At 40.2% G+C, this 18,362-nt stretch overlaps 1 protein-coding gene across 6 annotated transcripts in view; it reads right to left on the bottom strand.

The window, feature by feature from the left end:
• The window catches only part of col14a1a (collagen, type XIV, alpha 1a), a 123,782-nt gene that overhangs the window by 96,813 nt on the left and 8,607 nt on the right, over positions 1-18,362 (bottom strand). For all 6 annotated transcript variants that reach the window (XM_069537974.1, XM_069537973.1, XM_069537975.1 and 3 more), the window contains exons 3-5: positions 14,720-14,836; positions 10,653-10,796; positions 10,104-10,199 (exon numbers count right to left, since the gene is read on the bottom strand). In XM_069537974.1, the coding sequence (XP_069394075.1) occupies positions 10,104-10,199; positions 10,653-10,796; positions 14,720-14,836 (357 nt within the window). The remainder of the gene's footprint in view (positions 1-10,103; positions 10,200-10,652; positions 10,797-14,719; positions 14,837-18,362) is intronic.

The raw sequence follows: 18,362 nt of genomic DNA, 5'->3' as shown, positions 1-18,362 counted from the left end.
ATTGTTTTCCGAGAAATAAAAAAGGTTATTTTTAGAAAAAGCACTACACCAATTATCTCAACTTCAGAACTTTACGAACATCCGACCAAAGAGAGAGTTTCGACCACTGGGTTGTTTGTCCCCGAAAAAACCCTGGTGTACACAAGGGCTCAAAAACTAGATTGTCTTTGTTTTATTGACTCGTTCATTCGATCAAGAGACAGGCAGCAGTTTGATACACCTGTCATTTGCTCAGTGGCGCTCAGAGCAGCACAGACAAACATTCATATTCATCTGTGAGTCCTGTGGGTCTGCAGTGTGTGAGTGGGAGAGAGTTCAGTGTGGGTGTAAGTAAGTAGTGTGATGCAGCGAGTTTTTAAAGTGTAATTCCACAGCTGTTTTCAGACAGTTTGTGTCGTTCCAACAGAAACCTCTCCCCGCTCGTCCTCCTGATCTTTAATCCTGTCTTGTTCTACAGTCCACATCACTGGAAACACACATTCTGACAGAGCAGATGTTGTATATGTTTGCTGAAAGCAACGCACGGCCCCTCTACGCCTTTCTGCTTGCCTCTCCATCTCTGCAGTACCTGCCTCTGTTAGCATTGTTCTTTTCTCTCTCTGCATATTCCTCTAATCTCTGTCTAGTTCACACACACACAGACACACACACACACACACACACACACACACACTTCAAGAATGATGTGGTTTTCTATTTCGAAAGCTGAGCCCCTCTTATCGCATCTGGTTATTTTTTAACTCCATGCAAACATGGTGAGCACTTCAGAGATGGGTGTGGCTGTTGTTTTCTTTCACTATATAATGCACTGTGGGGTTAATTATTAATTCTGCAGCAGGGTGGGTTTGCATACCTACCTATTTTTCTATCAGAACAGAGCATCATCTAACACACACAAAATCATCTAACACACACACAACATATATTTATATCAAGAATTGAATGTTTAGTTTTGAATTGCCAAAGGTCAACTTTAACATAATTTCAAATGTTTACTCTATTTTTCTGAAATTATATTCCTGGTAACGTATTGTGTTCTTATGGACGGTACTGTATTATTTGTGTGCCATATGTCAGGGAAAGATAAGTATCTATTAATAGCTGCATTATCGTGCAATAAAGTTTTAAATCTTGAATTCTGGTCGACCATAAACTACTATTGATTTGACACATGTATATTTTCATCAAGTCACATAAAGGTTCCTTTTAGCTCTTCTGTGGTGAGAAATAAGCCAGGAAACAGTGTTAGGAGGATTTACTGCTGCTAAACTAGTTATTGGGAACCACTGGAAACTCAGGGACATATATGCAAAAAACAGAGCTATGATTTTTGCCTGTACTCCACAAATGATAAATTGACAGTTGTTGGGTTTTTTTAACCAGAAACCTTGGAGCAAAAAATGAGCCTGGCCTCAAAATAGTGGGGATGTGGTTAATTTCACCGACCCAAAAGAGCATCTGGTGTCATTTCAGAATAAAGCTCCAGGTCTGATGCGTTTTGTCAACCACAGAGTTTAAACCCCAGAGGGATCACAAGAGGCAGAAGAAGGGAGAAAAGGGAGGAGTGGGTGATAAGGGAAATGAAGGAGAGGAGAGGTTGAAAGGGGGACAAGGAGGTAAAGAAAGGTCAGGCAGTTAAACAAAGTGGAGAAATAGAAAGAGGGGGAGACAGCATAAAGGGATTATAAAGAAAGTACAACAAAGGGGAGCTGAGAGGAATAACTGTGTCATATAAGAAAGAGAGGAAAAGAGCAGAGCTGAAGGATGTGAGTATAATATAAAAACAGAAGCACAGCAGGGGAGGAACATTTTTACTGGAGAAACTCCACCTGCAGTGGGCTCGTGGTGGCTTCTACCACAGCAACAGAACATCCATGTACCATATAACGCGTCTTTGTGGCCACAAGGAGCAAAAGAACAGGAACTATAGCAGGAGGAAGTGGGCAGTAATTAGGGCAGTAATTATTCTCAATGACCCCTACACTTAAGGAGTCCTTGCCACTAATGACCGAAATACCATTAGCACATCTACACACATGCACACTTGTTAACCACTGTCATACAATTAGCTCAACTCAGCCTTGAACCCCCCCCCGTCTTAATCCAGGACAAGGACACAGCCCACACACACACACACACACTCTCTCTCTCTCTCTCTCCCTCTCCCTCTCTCTCTCTCTCTCTCTCTCTCTCTCTCTCTCTCTCTCACACACACACACACACACACACACACACACACACACACACACATCCAAGTTTCTCTGAACACACATTTCCTATGTGTGAGGACAACCCTTGGGTTGGTGAGGATGATATATAAATTCAGTGTTTGACTAATTGACAAAACATAAAACACAACTTGTGATGATGGAGAAACGTTTTAGTGAGAAGAGACAAATGGAGACAAAGTGTGCATTTACCTCAGCTCGTTCTTTGTCACCTCACTTTTCATTTTGGTTTATTTTAATACTTTCTCTTTAAAACGCTTCTTTAGCGCTCTCCTTACTTCGCCCTTCACGCTACAGACCATCTCATCTTCATACTGTGCATTTTCACATCATCTGTGAATCACCTCAACGACATAATTTAGAATGTCTTGGAGCCGTGACACGGTTCTTTTCGGTCTCAGATGGAAAGAGCTGATGTAATGTTGAGAGGCATTCATAGGAACTGATAGCTCACCAGTCAGGAGACTGGTCTGCGTGTGTTCGCGGTTATTTGTCTCCGTTCATTTGTGGTATTGGTTTTGGCCTCCTCACTCTTCAGCTATTTGTCAGCCTGGTGACACATCTCTCTGGCCACAAACCTTTTTGACATCTAGTGTAGCCTCTGAGCATCACGCTGACTGATGAGTGAAGGAGGCCAAAGTGCTCAAAGACAGAGGGAGGCCATAAATGCTAATTCTGGAGACTAATAAGGCCATAAATAAAGCAAAATGCTCTTACAGATATGCACAGGCACACAGAGATGGAGAGATTTAGATCAAATGAATGTTAAATTTGGGAATTAACAAGGTGATAAATATACAGAGATGCACAGTGAGAGCCAGAGCTGAAATAAATGATAATGTAAGGAATTAAAGTCAGCTATAAATACAGAAACCTTGCTCTCCAGGTGTGTATCTGTTACCCTCTGCAGACGTGATGGATCACATTTGACTATCAGAGTGGAGAATGTCAACAGAATCTCATTGGCCTCCAGTTCAACTTTAACTGCGTCTGTCCCTTAGGTTCAATCTGCTTGTGTGTGTGTGTGTGTGTGTGTGTGTGTGTGTGTGTGTGTGTGTGTGTGTGTGTGTGTGTGTGTGTATGCATCTGCCATGTGCGCTTGCTGGTATCAAGATGAAGATGGGGAAAGAGGACGGCAGCCCTCCACTCACATCCTATTAGGTAATATGTATTGAAAAAGGCACAAAAGCATGGAGGGAGGGAGACGTGTTTGTCCATTATTGCTCAGTGATTTCCACTTGCATGTGTGTGTGTGTGCTGGCGATTGCTCGATGTACAGGGAGCTGAAACAAAGCAAGTCAACCATTTATTATTTAGTCAACCGGCAGATTGGTATTGACTCCAAAGTCAAAGTTAGTAACTTAAGACTTGATTGATATCTGCACTTTTAATGAGCGAGGGCAAGAAGGGTAATGAAATCCCCAAACAGTGTAATTGTTAAAACATGTTGGAACTATCTGGCTGTTACACTGGAACTTATTAGAAACTGTGCGTCGTCCATCCATGCAGCATTACGCTAAAGAAACCACGTTTCAGTATCGACATCCATCTGTTCCACTACTGCAGGCCACTGACCCACATTTGAAACAAACACAGTCGTGGACACACCAACAGCACATGCACACACAAAGATGTCCTCTGAACTTCTATCACCCAGCTGTCAAAATAGTGGCTATTGTTTCAGGGGAAACACTTTTAGGGCAAATTTCCAATGAAAATATATCACCGCTGTGCAAAGGGGACCTGAAACAGATTTTGTTCTTGCTTTGATAAGCGAAACACATATTTCTTGTCATTTGCTGCAGAATTCCTTTCTGGATGAATTGTGGATGAGACTTGCAGCATTACTGTTAATACAAAAGATAATGGAATAAAAATCTATGGTTTTTAAATTGTAATGTGCAGACGGGCAAAAGAAATTCTGCAAAATGTTGCTTTTATTGGACAGTTTATATGAAGGACGAGCAGAGTGAAAGAGAGAGGGATGACATACAAATTCAACCAGTCCTCCACCTAAATGACAAATGTGTCGTCTGTCATTGCCTCCATACGTCCGTAACAAAGTGCTTCTCCTGAGTGTTTTCTGAACTATTACCACTGGTCTGATTTAGGCAACAAGTGATAAATATTCTTGGTTAAGGTTTAGGAAGATTGATGATAATGACTAAATGGAACCGAAGCTATGTTTTTGTTTGAAAATACAACAACCCCGCGATGGCTACGCCTGGCGTCCACTCTACTATGGGTGAGAAGTTTGGAAACACTGTCGTAGACGCTCACGGGTCTTTTTGGTCACAACGTAGCATTCGCTAATTCATCAATCTCCTACCAGATGACCCCGTTCCGGAAGAAAACAACCACCATTAGCCTCGGCTACTAGTGTAGAACGCAACATGGATAATCATTACAAGCGTTGCCGACCATGTTTTCTTTAAGCTGCCGTTGTGGATGCAGTATGGCTGTAGCATTACCATAACAACACAAATTGCCATGACAATTGTTAAATGCAAAAATATCAACCTTTTGGTGGCGCTAGAGATCCTAATTACCCAAAAGTCAGTGGGCTTCATCCTCTATAGGGACAATGATTATCTGTATAAAGCGGTGGACACATTAACCAAAAAATAACATCATTTTTATATATTAAATGTGACTATGAAGAGAGAGTTTTAGGACAGACGCTGTTGAAAGTAGAATTGGCGCTAACATTTTGAAGTCAACAAAGATGGCAACATCCTGAGCTGACAGTGTATGGTCCCTGTGTATAAAAGCATCACATGGAATTTGTTGTGTCTGTGTACCTCAGTCCAAACTCGAACAAGTTGATGTTTTAACATTTGGACTAAGAACTGAACTTTCCATTTCTTAATGGAGCCTGTTGATTAAAGACCCCAAAGAGTTTTTAAATAAAACTCACAGGAAGAAATAAAAATTTAAATGTATAGTTTGCTTGACACTCCAGCTGATAAGGAGCAAAAATGTCCATTCAATATTATCTTTATTTATTCATATTTAGATGAAAAGGGGGATGGTCTTTGTTCTATCTGTCTTTTTTCTTCCAGTTTAGATTAAAGCCAGTTTGTCATAACGAGAAGATTTATGATAGTGTCTTGCAATGAATTTTTTTTTTTTTGACAAGTTATCATGTCTAAGATAAATGTGAATCTAAATTTTATTTGCATTTATTAGGTACGAGGTGAATGGAAAAGAAAGGAGATGGATGAGTTGAGGTACCTCTGCCGCCTTGTTCTGCAGCTTCAAAATAAAACTTCAAAATACACAGCAAAAAATATTTCATAATTAGGTGACAACTTAAGACTAGAGTACAGTGACCTAACTGCACACTCACTTCAGTGCTTGCGATAAAGCAACTTCTCTTTTTCAGCCACTGCAGGCTGAGATGTTAGAGATGTAAAAAAGATTCACACCCATAAACGTTTTTACAAGGGAAACTGATATTTTCTCACTGCCCTGCTGTTTTATGATTTGCCCAGTGTGTGTGTGTGTGTGTGTGTGTGTGTGTGTGTGTCTCACACCGCTTCCCTTTGAACAGTGTCAAGAAAAATGCTCCACATGTGTTACTGCATTTAAGTTTTCAAATATTACTTCTAAAAGGAAATACAGTCCTGTGCATTCATTGTAATTATCATCAGGCGTATTTGATGTCACTAAAGTACAGTCTACAAGTAACTGATTTGACAGAATATCACTCTAAATAACTCAGGCGAAACTCAGAAATAACCTAGATGAATCTGATCCAGCAGTAAATGTGCAAACTATGTCCTTGTTGCATCAGAGTAAATGAGAGTTATTTTTTCTTCCCGAGTTTCAGTGATATTTATATCCTGCACAGTAGTCGAGGTATTTAAATGGTTGTAGCAGAAGCTTTTTAAACTGTTTTTCTCTGCAGACAATGACACAGCAAGAAGGAAAAGAAGTCAGACACTTCATCTGAGTGAGAAAGTGATATTCAGGGAGAACAGAAAGAAATTCTCTTCACATCTTCTAGCATTGAGCCGCTGAATCCTGTGCACAGATCACTGATTGATTTAGTGGCTGTAAAAAAAAAAGCTTCAGACATCTCCGCTAACTGAGATTTCACTCAGGAGTCCCTGACCAATGACTCGAATCGTTGACTTTTAGGGTGCAAACCTGCAAATGACTGACATCAATATGGGAAACCTGGGCAGAGTCCAAACTCCAACCAAAAATATCCCTTTAAGACCTTCTGCTGTTTGCTCAGAGCCCGTCTCAGTCAATGACACTCCAAGAGCAGACAGGAAATTAGTTTCATTTAATGCCCCAGGATCGGACGGTCTGTATTTTGTTCAGAGCAGCTTGTGTTTATGCTTCATAAGACGTGGTTAAGTCATTTGTAGAGTATCATTAGAACAAAAGTGGGTGGCTAAGGTTGTTATTTCACTGAGGGAGGAGGAAGTTTCATGACACTTCCTTTAGCTAATGGCTCTCTCCCCTCTACTTTAAACCACATCTGAGCTACTTCAACCCACCTTGCTAATATACTCACAAACACCTGGCACACACACACAGGTTTGCACAGCTATCCTTATTAGGACTTTATATTGACTTCCATTGGTTGTGCACACCCTCACCAAACTTTATCCCTATAACCTAAACCATTCATGCCTCACCCTAACCTCACCACAATTCACATCTTACAACTAACCTTAACTAGTATCTCAGAAATAAGGTACTAGTGGGGGGGGGGGGTAATCTATCTCTCACACACACACACACACACACATACCAGAGAGGAAACGTGAATACGAGCCAGCTGTTAATGAAAGGTTTTGTAAACAATCCACCCTGGCATAAAAGCCAGATGATTACTACTTTGCAACAAAGCAGTGAAGGCCTGGGTTAGCATCGCTAATGCGCACACACACACACACACACACACCCACACGCATGCACATGCACACACATGCACAGAGGGGGACTTCATACAGCGCTGGTATTATCACTGTAGAGCGTAAATACACACAGAGCATGATAAAGACGGGGAAGAAAGAGAAGCAGCCACATGTTACAGTGCAGCACAATAGAGCACCTATTGATCCACTGACATTATCATCTTCTCTAACATACACAAAGCTGCACACACTCTCTCTCTCTCACACACACACACACACACACACACACACACACACACACACACACACACACACACACACACACTCAAGGATTCCACTGAAGCACAAAACAGGATATTAATATAATCCCCAACAGGTACAAGTCAGAACACCAATCAAGGTCACCTCTGCCACAGTGAATGGTGAATGGCACTGAACAGCAGACTGACATTGTGTGTGTGTGTGTGTGTGTGTGTGTGTGTGTGTGTGTGTGTGTGTGTGTGTGTGTGTGTGTGTGTTCCACCGCACAGCTCTTATCAAGCTTTTTGGTAATGTTTGTAACCAGCGGCACATCTGTGAATTTCACCAAAACAAAAGCCTCACCCCTGCTCATACACACCTCGTTTCTCTCTACGAGTGAAGAGAACACAAAAAGTTAATTTGATTTTCGTATATAAAATAATAATTCATCACACGATTTATATAAATATGATTTTACAGCACCACATATTGAACCACAAAATCTAAAATCAGTGGACGCTGAAAACAAATCCCCTGAAACTCATATTTCTGCTTTTGCTTATGCTCTAATGTTTTGAGCCACTGATTTCTATATCTTTCTATGTACGTTCTTTGTTTTTGTGTATGTTTGTATGTCCCAGCTAATATTTCGATTTAAGACTCTGCTGCTCATCTTGACCAGGAGGCCCTGTCAGAAGAGATGACGTATCTCAATGGGGCTTTCTTGGTCAAATAATGGATAAATAAAGTAAAACATATTTCTGCAAGGATGCCATTGTAACAGTATATTATGATCATTACATAAAGAATCTAAACATCCTTTAAACAATTAAACGATTGCACAAACACAAATATTGTGTAGATTTGGAAATCACACTTTTTTTTTGGTGAATCTAACGCATTGTGGTGAGGCCACTTTAAGCACTAACTATTTGCATTGATTTACTATCGATGCGTTTTCATCTCCACCTAAGAGCCAATTTATTATGAATGCACGCAGGCAAAGTGTCTATAAATATGTTTTACAACATGGTTAATTGCTCAGTGATGCTCTCTCTCTCCCCTCTCTATCTCACACACACACACTCTTTCTCTGTGCACGTTTGTGTGTGTGTTCCACTCTTGCTCCATCAGCAAGTGTGACTGCACTTCAGCATCACAGGTAATATTGTTGAAATAATATGTATTAGTTCATAAAAATGATGACGTGTGCAGTTCCTCCGAGGCTGGACTTATTTAAAGTTAGACTCAATAATTCCTGATTATTTCTGTGCCCCCACATTCTTTTAGTGCCCGATGATAAATGATCACCCAACTAAAACCAAATAATAAGCCAGCCGGAAGCAAGTGTACTTAAATAATAAGCATCCGAGCACCGAGTAACGAGGTTCTGTGTTCTGACTGCACATTAGGACACAAAGCTCTGCTACAAATGTCACAGAAATGGACATTTAAATAAAAAACTGTCAAACCCACACATCAGCAGCAATTAGAGTCTCAAATTCAGTTGCAAGCAATGTTGGTGTCTGAGTCTGCAAATTACCAGCTACATGTTTGTCTCCCACAAACACACACACAGGAAACCACTTTACAAATGATCAATTACTCTGCAGTTGAAGGTTTCCCGCTGAACTCACAGTCATGGTAAAGAAATCAACAGATAAAGGGCCCTTTCTATGCAACCGCACTCTCAATCATGAAAATGAATGCCTTCCCTTCTTCTCTCACATTACATAGAAGTTTAAAAATATTAGACGTTCAAATATGAGAACACGGACGCTGCCAAACAAAAGAACAAACTTCAGCTTCAGTAACAAACCAAGCTTGGAGCCCAGCGGCCAATATTTTGACGAATCGCAGGTTTCTCCAAACAAAACATAAACACGATCATTTTAGCTCCAGACGACATTTTGGCTAATCTCTTTTAACTAGTCACTTTTTAATCAAGATCTTAACATTCATCTGAATGTGGTGGGAAGTTCATATTCGACCCTTTAAAGACCTTTTTAAATTCAAGATATACAGTCTAGGAGCGCATCAGACCCAAGTGTTTTGTCTCCTGATCCAACAGGGGGTGATCACTATCAGTGCCAGTTATAGTTTTTGCTATGAAAATGGAGGATTCTGGCAGAGAAAGGCATCCTGAGTGGACAATCATGACACCAGATCATAGCCTCCATGTTCTGCATATTCAGAGAGAAGAGTAACACACACTTACGGAGGTAGACCATCTTGTCAAATTAACAGGCGACCACGAATATGTAAGTGAACAGTGTGGGTCACTCATCGCCTAATACCATTAGTCACAATCACCTCACATCACTCAGCACAGAATATGTTAAAGAGTTTCCATAGAGCACAACAGTGAATGATTCACCACTGAGCCACGGACAGTTCTGGCATCTTTACTTTACTCTCACATGGTGGGTGAGTAGACCACCAGGCCCACATCTGTCTGGGTTTTGCTTTAAAAGGCGTATTTTGCCGCTAACTGGTTGCACACTAACTCTACAGTGAATTCCAACTGGACACGGACAATCACCAGACTCATATTTTTGGCTTTGTGATGAAGCTGGTGTTAGAGACGGCACCAACAGCTGTTTTTTCCTGCCCCCAAACATCGCTATGGCAACTGACTGGAGGACTCTTTAAGCACAGCGCTACTCAGAAGTAATTCACATTATTTATACGTTCATGTGAGGTCAGGATTTGTGCGCGGCCTTCCTCTCCTGGAAACAGTGTTTGTGTGCATGTGTCCTACCTCCAGTGATCTCGTTGGCATCTTCTGGGGGTGAAAGTGATTCAGTCAGCCTCTGCGGCTCAGTCCTGTCTCCCCCATCACTCTCACCTCTCTCAGCTGCAGTTGGTAAAATGGATCAATGTCATGTTAGCCACAAGCCTTAGATAATTTATTATGTAACAAGACACTTACATAAACATATAAATATAGATACTACAGTAGGTCAATCTAGAAAGGAAAATAGAGTAAAATATGGAGAGGAGAGATGGAAAGGATAGGAAAGGAAACCCATAATGAAATCCATAATGAGGAGTGGAAAAGAAGAAAGGTGAGGGAACATGAAAGAATGAAAGGGAACACAGAGAAAGGAGAGGAAAGACATGGATGTGAAGGAGGAAGTGTTAGTGAAGCATTCAGCGAAGAGGACACAAGGAGAAAGTGTTGTGCCAATTAACACTGAGGAGTAGAGTAGTTCACGGTGTGCTTTACTGTTGAATAGAAGAACAGTACAGTACAGAGCAAAGTGTAGGAGCAACACAATACAGAGAGGAAAAACAAACATGAACCAACCTTTGAATCTGCCCTGAAGGGGTCTGCTCTGCTCACTGCCGCTGACAGCGATCACACTCACACTGTAGTCTTTGGAGGGGCTGTAGTCTGTTATCAACACCTTACTGTTAGATTTAGACGCTATGATCTCCCTCTGCTGACCACCTGGTGGAGGAGGAAGAAGAGGAAGAGGAGGGTCAAGGGTCAGACTTGAGCCATGTTTTTCATATTCTTGTTGCTGGTTTCAGTTGCTTGGAAGCGAAATATGTGAAATTTCATGACAGAGCCACTAACAAGGTTAATTCAGCAGGAGACAGGCAGGAAAACGTTACAATCAAGGTCAAAACATTTTAGTCTTTGTTTGTGCATTCTTTTTATAGTTCTGTCTTTGTGTGGCATACACGGTGCAGCCTCCCAAACATTGAAAAAATTAATTCTGATGTATTTGACATTTTCTATTTTGAAATAACTAATCCTAATATTGTTGTATTGTTGTTTTTCCTTTGTCATATCATTTTTCAAATAATAAATGTGTTTTTGCAGTCTGTCTCTATCAATCATTTTCATTTGTTGTGAACTGCAACAGGAAACGAAAACATTAATTCATTAACACAATTAACTTTTCACATTTACAAACATCGATAAATAATATTGAATACAGGAGTCCAACTGATTTCATTTCATATTGTTGCCCTGGTCATCCTCTCAACTCAAGCTCCATTTACGCTCCTTCCTGAGCTTTCAAATCATATTCAGAAGTCTTCTGAAAACATCCTTTACAGAAGTAAAAGTATCAACACCACAAAACAAGTCAAGTATTCAAAAGATTACTAGAATAAAAGCACTAGAATAATTAATACCTTTTTTTTATTGTGTAATTTAGTGGTTGATTTATATTTTTGTCTGAATCACCCCGACTAACTGAAACTATTTGTGAGTGTGTGTGTGTGTGTGTGTATGTGTGTCTTTTCCTATGCAGTTAATCCCCATCAAGCCAACAAGTATCACCCCATTTTGATTCTGACCCTGCAATCAATCAGGACATCAATAATGTGTGTGTGTGTGTGTGTCGTCTGTCCCTGCAGGGTGATGACTAACACCACTTTTAGGAGGCAGGAGATAAATCCTACTGAAGGGACGGCAGGTCAGGTGGGGTAAGAGCATGAATCAGAACTAACACCACAAACTGGAACCTCAGTGTGTGCAGGTGAACTAAGCCACTGTCAGATACAACGACTGATATTCACTTTGTCAGAGTATGACATTAGACCTCTAACCAACAGTACAGTAGCATCGCTATAAATACCCCCACCATCCCCTGAGAAGCTCACTAGCTACCACAGTCTAATTCGGTTTATTCAAAAATGTTATGGTTACACCAAACTCCTTTTAAAGCACATTTCTGTTTGAGGTGACCAAATTTAACATTGTAGACGTAATTTTTTTTATATTTTATGAACTACTCCTTTAAAGTCTGATATATTTAATTTCCTGTTTCGAAGGACTGGAGCTCAAACAACATTACTGTTGATCACGATTGTTTCCATGATGAACAGCTCACATGCAGAATGACTCAGTTGTGGAAAACTCATTAAAATCGTCATTTTCCTCCATATTAAGTTTAATTAAGCAGATTTTTTGGACGATTACAGCAAACAACTGATCCTGTACTTGTTTTCCGAGCTGTTGTCAGAATCATTTTAACCAAGAGTAAATAATTAAAGGTTGGCAGGAATTTCATGGCTTCTCCTGCATCACAAGAATGCTTCATCACAGATGCAGGCCTGGAAGAACCATCAGACAGCACAGCCATGATATTCATCATTATAGTGGCCAACAACAGTTAAGGCGACAGCAAGAAATACTGCACAGAAATGCCACAAGTAGACAAATACTCATAATCTAAAACAAACATAAACACAGTGTGACTTAAATTACAGTCTCACTTACAGAATGATAATAATCCTTCCCAGTGTCGGCCTTGTGTCCTCCCTGGGCCACCACATGTTATTTTCAGTTACACTCCTCAGTCTATTCATGTTTACCATCACTATTTTCAGAGTCAAACTAATGATATGACATTAGCTTTGCCGTTATGATTCACAGAACATCCTTCTAGTGATTAAGAACCTGCCTCAACCTTAATATTACATCTGTTACAGGCAACATTTGCAGTCAGGATTGACCCTTACAACACCTGTCACCTAATGCTGCTGCTTTTTCATGAGGTGGGTCTGTTAGTCTGACGTACATTTTCCAAAACAGCTAGTTTTTCCGTATTCTTGAAGTTTTCCTCCTCTCTTCTTTGGGGAAAAACTTCCACAGTGCAACTCGTTTGTTTTTGAGTGAGGAAGATCGTTTAAGAATTACAGCTTCTGCTATTGCAGTTCTCATCAGTTGAATAGGGCAAAGTAAAATGTGTTCGCACAAAGTTAAATACGTGATATGGAAAAAATCTGTTTTCTGTTTTTATGAAATATGATCAAACAAACTTTTGCACAACCACAATGTGCTTCAACTGCCTCATGTAACCCCCCCCCCCCCCCCCCCCCAACATGCTGTACAACTTCTGCTGTAAGTTCTACTGTCTTTTTTTTCATGCAATCATGAGGTTGCAGTAACATGGTAACAATAAGTTGCCATTGCATAGAGTAAAAAATCTCATGTCCACTGAGATTTAAAAGAGTAAATTTAGACATCTGGTCCATAACTAACCCACAAATATGCACGTACACTCAGTGCTGGATTTCAGTTCAGAACTGTTGCCAGGCTATTGCACATCAATCCATCAAGTACTTATTTTATTTTAATGCATGCACTGTCATAAACTGGACACAAGAACACAGGCAAAAGTTAAACAATTTTTGCTGCCATAAAACATGAGTTACTTTGTGTACGAGCTGATAATGAGGAAGAAATTGACACAGGGCGACAAAAAACCCCATATAACTGTGAGTCATATTCTGCTTTAACCTAAAAGCTGAATCCTTACTCAGCTGCACTTAAGCTGTTCCCTTTTTTTTTATAAAACCTCTGAGGAGAAAAAGAACATTATGTTGAACCAAAAGGTTAGCTGCCACTCTGACAGCACCTTTTGTCATCTAAAACAAGCTTTACTGTGCCTGTCGCTCACTTCATCCGACTCAGCGGTCAGACCTGACTAAACGGCAGGTCACAGGGCATGTATTTGTGTCCTAGTAAGGATGCAGTGAATTTCTTTTGCTGCATTTGCTGAGCACCATGCAGCAAACTACTGCTGCACCCCCTCACCGAGAGGAAGTGGCCGTAAATTTGAGTTTTTGTTCTCTTTTCAATCGTCAGAGGCACCAAGAAATTCTCAGGCCAGGCGGTTGTCGCAAAGGGTTGTTTGCAAACAATGAGTTTTATGTTACTGAAAGCTTACTCAGTCCCACTTATTCATTTTTACAGCGCCTGCAAAAGAATTGTCTGCAGCACAGCACAGCACTAATCTCAAACAAATGCAGGCAGCGGTGCAGCAGTACGAAATGATGTAAGGAGAGATGCATGACTGTGAAACTAGGTGTGCTGTGATAACATGATGAAGGAGATGTCAGCGGTGATTAGGGTGATTACTGACTACACGGAGAGGCAGGGTCATGCCCCTTGTCTGTCCAATGATCCGCTCCTGACAGATGCAGGATATAAGCAGGACGTCAGGCGTCCGTCATGGCTACAACGCCGTACAGTAATAATTGTTTGATTCTGAATGAATGACTAATGTTGCTGCTCCTCTCCCGGTTTGAACTCTATCACGAGTCAGTGTGTAGCTCCTACTGTTCCTGTCAGACCCATTTTCAGATCTGCTGACAGGCTCCAGGTGCACAGCAAAAACACTCCTTTGTCTCAAACTTGGCAGAGGTACAGGACAAACTTTGAGTCGTCTGTATCTCTCGAGAGTGAAATCCCTTCACAGGAACTTTGATAAGAAGTAAATTATATAATCCCTCCTGACAGACAGAAAACCCAAGTCATAATGAGATCCTTCCCCCAAAAAAGTCAACTCACTCTTCTTTTCAACATGTGTGTGGTCTGTGTGTGTGTGTATCCGTGCAGCAAAGTCATCCTACCTGGTATACTGCTGTAGAGGAACAGATAGCTGTCAAAGTCTCCTTTGGGCTCCCTCCATGAAACAAGGAGTTTGCTTGAGCTCAGCACTTTGAAACGCAGCCTCCTCGGGGCTGGAACTGAAAAACACACAAACACATTTTTAAATCAGCTTCAAGATGATTGGAAATAAATGACAAACTGATAGGAGGAGCTGGTTTTAATTGAAAATGTCCCGTCCACCAATAAACACACGTTTTTTATGTGAAACCAAGACACACAGAGAACCAAAATCTCAACGTGACTCTAAAACAGAATGAATTAAGACATGGACAGAAAGACTGAGAGAGAGATGAGTGAATTTCAATATTGAAGCTCCGACCATGAGAGCGACACATAGAGCACGTCAGTTTGGCACGATGCTCATGTTCAATCAGCTTCAGATCAAAACAGCATGAAACATAAAACATTTCGATTAAAATATTTCCAGTCAAATTCTCTTCATAAAAGAAAGAAAGTTCATACGAGGATGATTCAAATTTCTGTATTAAACAGTAAAGAGCAGTTTGGTGGATTTTTTTGAATTTTGAATTTCTATTAATTTATAAATAAATAATTAATTAAACATACTTTGCTGTAAAAACAGGTTGAAATGTCATGATTGACAGCTGAGACTGACATGTATGTATCAGTGGGACCTTGATAGGTGCTGCTGCACAGACTCTGGCTTCAAATGTGCAAGAAGGCAGCGTTCGTGTCGAGGATATTTTAGCTTCATTTCTGGTTAATGGGATGACGGGGAGATGCGTCATCCATCTTTATACACAGTCTACGGGATAAATAAATGTTGTACAGTTGTGTCCTCGGGAGGCTTGATGTACTTTCAAGCCGTCTGTCAGAGAAAACAGAGAAATGCCATTCTCTGTGTGTTTGTGCATGCAGTGTTCGGCTTCTTACACACGCAAGAAGAGAATTTGACTCAGTTTTTAATCGACAGACAAAAAGACAGACAAGTAAAGAAAAGAATGGACAGCGACAACACAGAAAGAGAGAGAGACCATGATGCAGTATTTTAAAAAACTACACATTCACCTCGGATGAGAAGAACAGTCACCGGCATAAACTTTATGTCTGTGACACATATCACCATTTCACCGTTCTACTATATTGTTAGTTTTATGCAACGATCCACTAATTTATATTATTTTACTACAAAGTTTCTATAAGTGAGCGGACACCATTGTGTCATCCATAATGATGACACTGGTGACACTGCCAGTGTCGAGCTTCTTTACCTGTCAGCACTCAATTATAAAATGTCCAAATAAACATGGTCAGTAGAGATTTGATTTTGGAGTCATGAAGTAGATGCAGCCTCAAAAGATTTTGAGACTGGTGCATTATTTTATTTTTTCCTACTTTGCAGTAGATAATAATCTGAATAGGTTTTAAATAAATCCCAGTTTCTCTATACTCATTTTAAACTCAATCCATCCTCTTAAAAATAGAGAGTTTCTAAGAAAACCTGACAAGTTCTGATTAATTTCCACCACCAGATGCATTTCAGCCACAGAAAGAATTTGTGGAAATCTCTAAGTGGAGAAACAGAGTAAAACCCTGGGCTTTTAAGTGCTGAGGGAGTAAGAATAATGAGATACAAGTTTTAATGACAATAATCCTGTAAGAATAAACTTAAAGGACCTCAGACATGAGCGACTGACCTCCATTATAGATCGTTCAGTCTACAGACAAAGACGCTGCTCTGTAAGTTAGTGAGTGCTGACATGTGAAGACTGTACATCAGGCGCTTAAGGAGGAAAGTATCTACAAAAAAATAAGTGATATGATGTTGACAAACCTGAGGTGTACTCTGCAGGATTTTCACTCGCTCACTCCATTTTTCTCAATGCGAAATCCCGTCACAAATGCAATGGTTAGGTTGGTTAATTACCACATGTTAAAAGACACTGTTATCTCCTGGGATAAAAATTCCTGATGATGTTGACGTTTGGATCCTTGGACACACCAACGATCAGTGTTTGTCTGTTAGTTAGCAGGATTGCGCAAAACTACGAAACCGATTTCCATGAAACTTAGTTGAAGGATGGGTCCAGAATTTTTTCACTTTCTTGAACATTGCAAGATTCTCACCAGTTTCTCAGATAATAATTCTTAGATCTGGGTGGAAAACATCAGGCATATTTAGGGTGCAGCTTTTATTTAAAGGCACTGTGAGCATGTGCATTAAGTTGGTCCTTCAACCAGTATGTTAACTAGGTGACAAAGTAAATTTAAGTGAATATTATAATATAATATTATATATACATAAATATATATATATATACATATACATATATATACATAATAAAATGTAGACTTAGCTTAGTTTTAGTATAATCAATTCTCTAGTATGTTTATATTTATAAAACTAAAATATTCAGTTTAATTAAATCAATCATGACATAAATTCCAAACATGCATGACCTCACAAGTTTATGTCTAGGCTTCGGCTTTAAAGTAGAGGTCACAAAAAAGAAAAACAGAATTGTGTCTCATGTTTGCAAAGGAGGAGGAATTCTCAAACTTTTCATCACCAGATCATCTGAAGCTGTTTGATCGATTTGCCGAGACATGCGATGCAGCACTCTCTGCGTTTTCCAATTTTGCGAGCTCCTTTTCTTAAGTAGTCACACTGTGCCAGATGTTATATGCTCAAAATGCATAGGATGAAACGGTCTAATTACAGTGCACAATGCGAATCTATGAATAATTTCAGTCGTGTGTGTACCTCGAGTAGATTATTGCTCTGGTATCACTGAGTGTGTGCTTGATAGTATGTGAATTGAGTTGGCAGACGGAGCTGCTAATATCTGGGTGGAAATTGGCCCGTGTACCTCGATCTTTGCTTTGCATGTCAATGAACACACACACACACACTCACACACACTCACACTCACACACACACACACACACACACACACACACACACACACACACACACACACACACACACTCACACCGACTGATTCATAATTTTAAAAAATGATGTAAAAATGAATGGCCAACTATGACTCTCTTTCATGCTATAAATACACATCAAGGTCTGTGAGCTGGAGGCATTTCCAGAGACATCGCAGATGATTAATGAATATGGACATAATAGCTCCAATAACTGTGAAGGCTCATGGAACACGAGGGTCTTAGATATAAATTACATTTCACTAACCACCACGTCTGTTCTTGTTTACCACCATACAGCCATAAATATCATCCAAGAGCTCAACATTTCACACACACACACACTGAATCATAGTGCCAAGATGCTTTTGTGAAACACATTTGACGTAAATCACTCTATGGAAATACTGTAGAGACCATGAGGAGATGGCTTAAACTTTGCCCTAAACATACAGAGTATACATCCACGTATGTAAACGCAACACTATATCACGCACCACCCGGAGCCATCTATCTGAAAGAGTTACACCACCGGAGTCAGCGAGCTCCTCGCACAAGCTCCCTGCCAGGCAGTGAATGAAGCTCCAGCCATTTGGCAGAACTTTTGCGACAACTGTTATAGCAACAAATTCTATCTCCATGCAGTAAATAGTCCAAGTCACAATCCACCACGAGAAATTATAGAAATCCCTTCTATAATGATATTTA

This window comes from Paralichthys olivaceus, chromosome 13 (genome assembly GCF_024713975.1).
Source record: "Paralichthys olivaceus isolate ysfri-2021 chromosome 13, ASM2471397v2, whole genome shotgun sequence".
NCBI classification, from domain to species: domain Eukaryota; kingdom Metazoa; phylum Chordata; class Actinopteri; order Pleuronectiformes; family Paralichthyidae; genus Paralichthys; species Paralichthys olivaceus.
The sequence above is the reverse complement of the archived record's forward strand: the minus strand, read 5'-3'. Positions and strand labels throughout refer to the sequence as shown.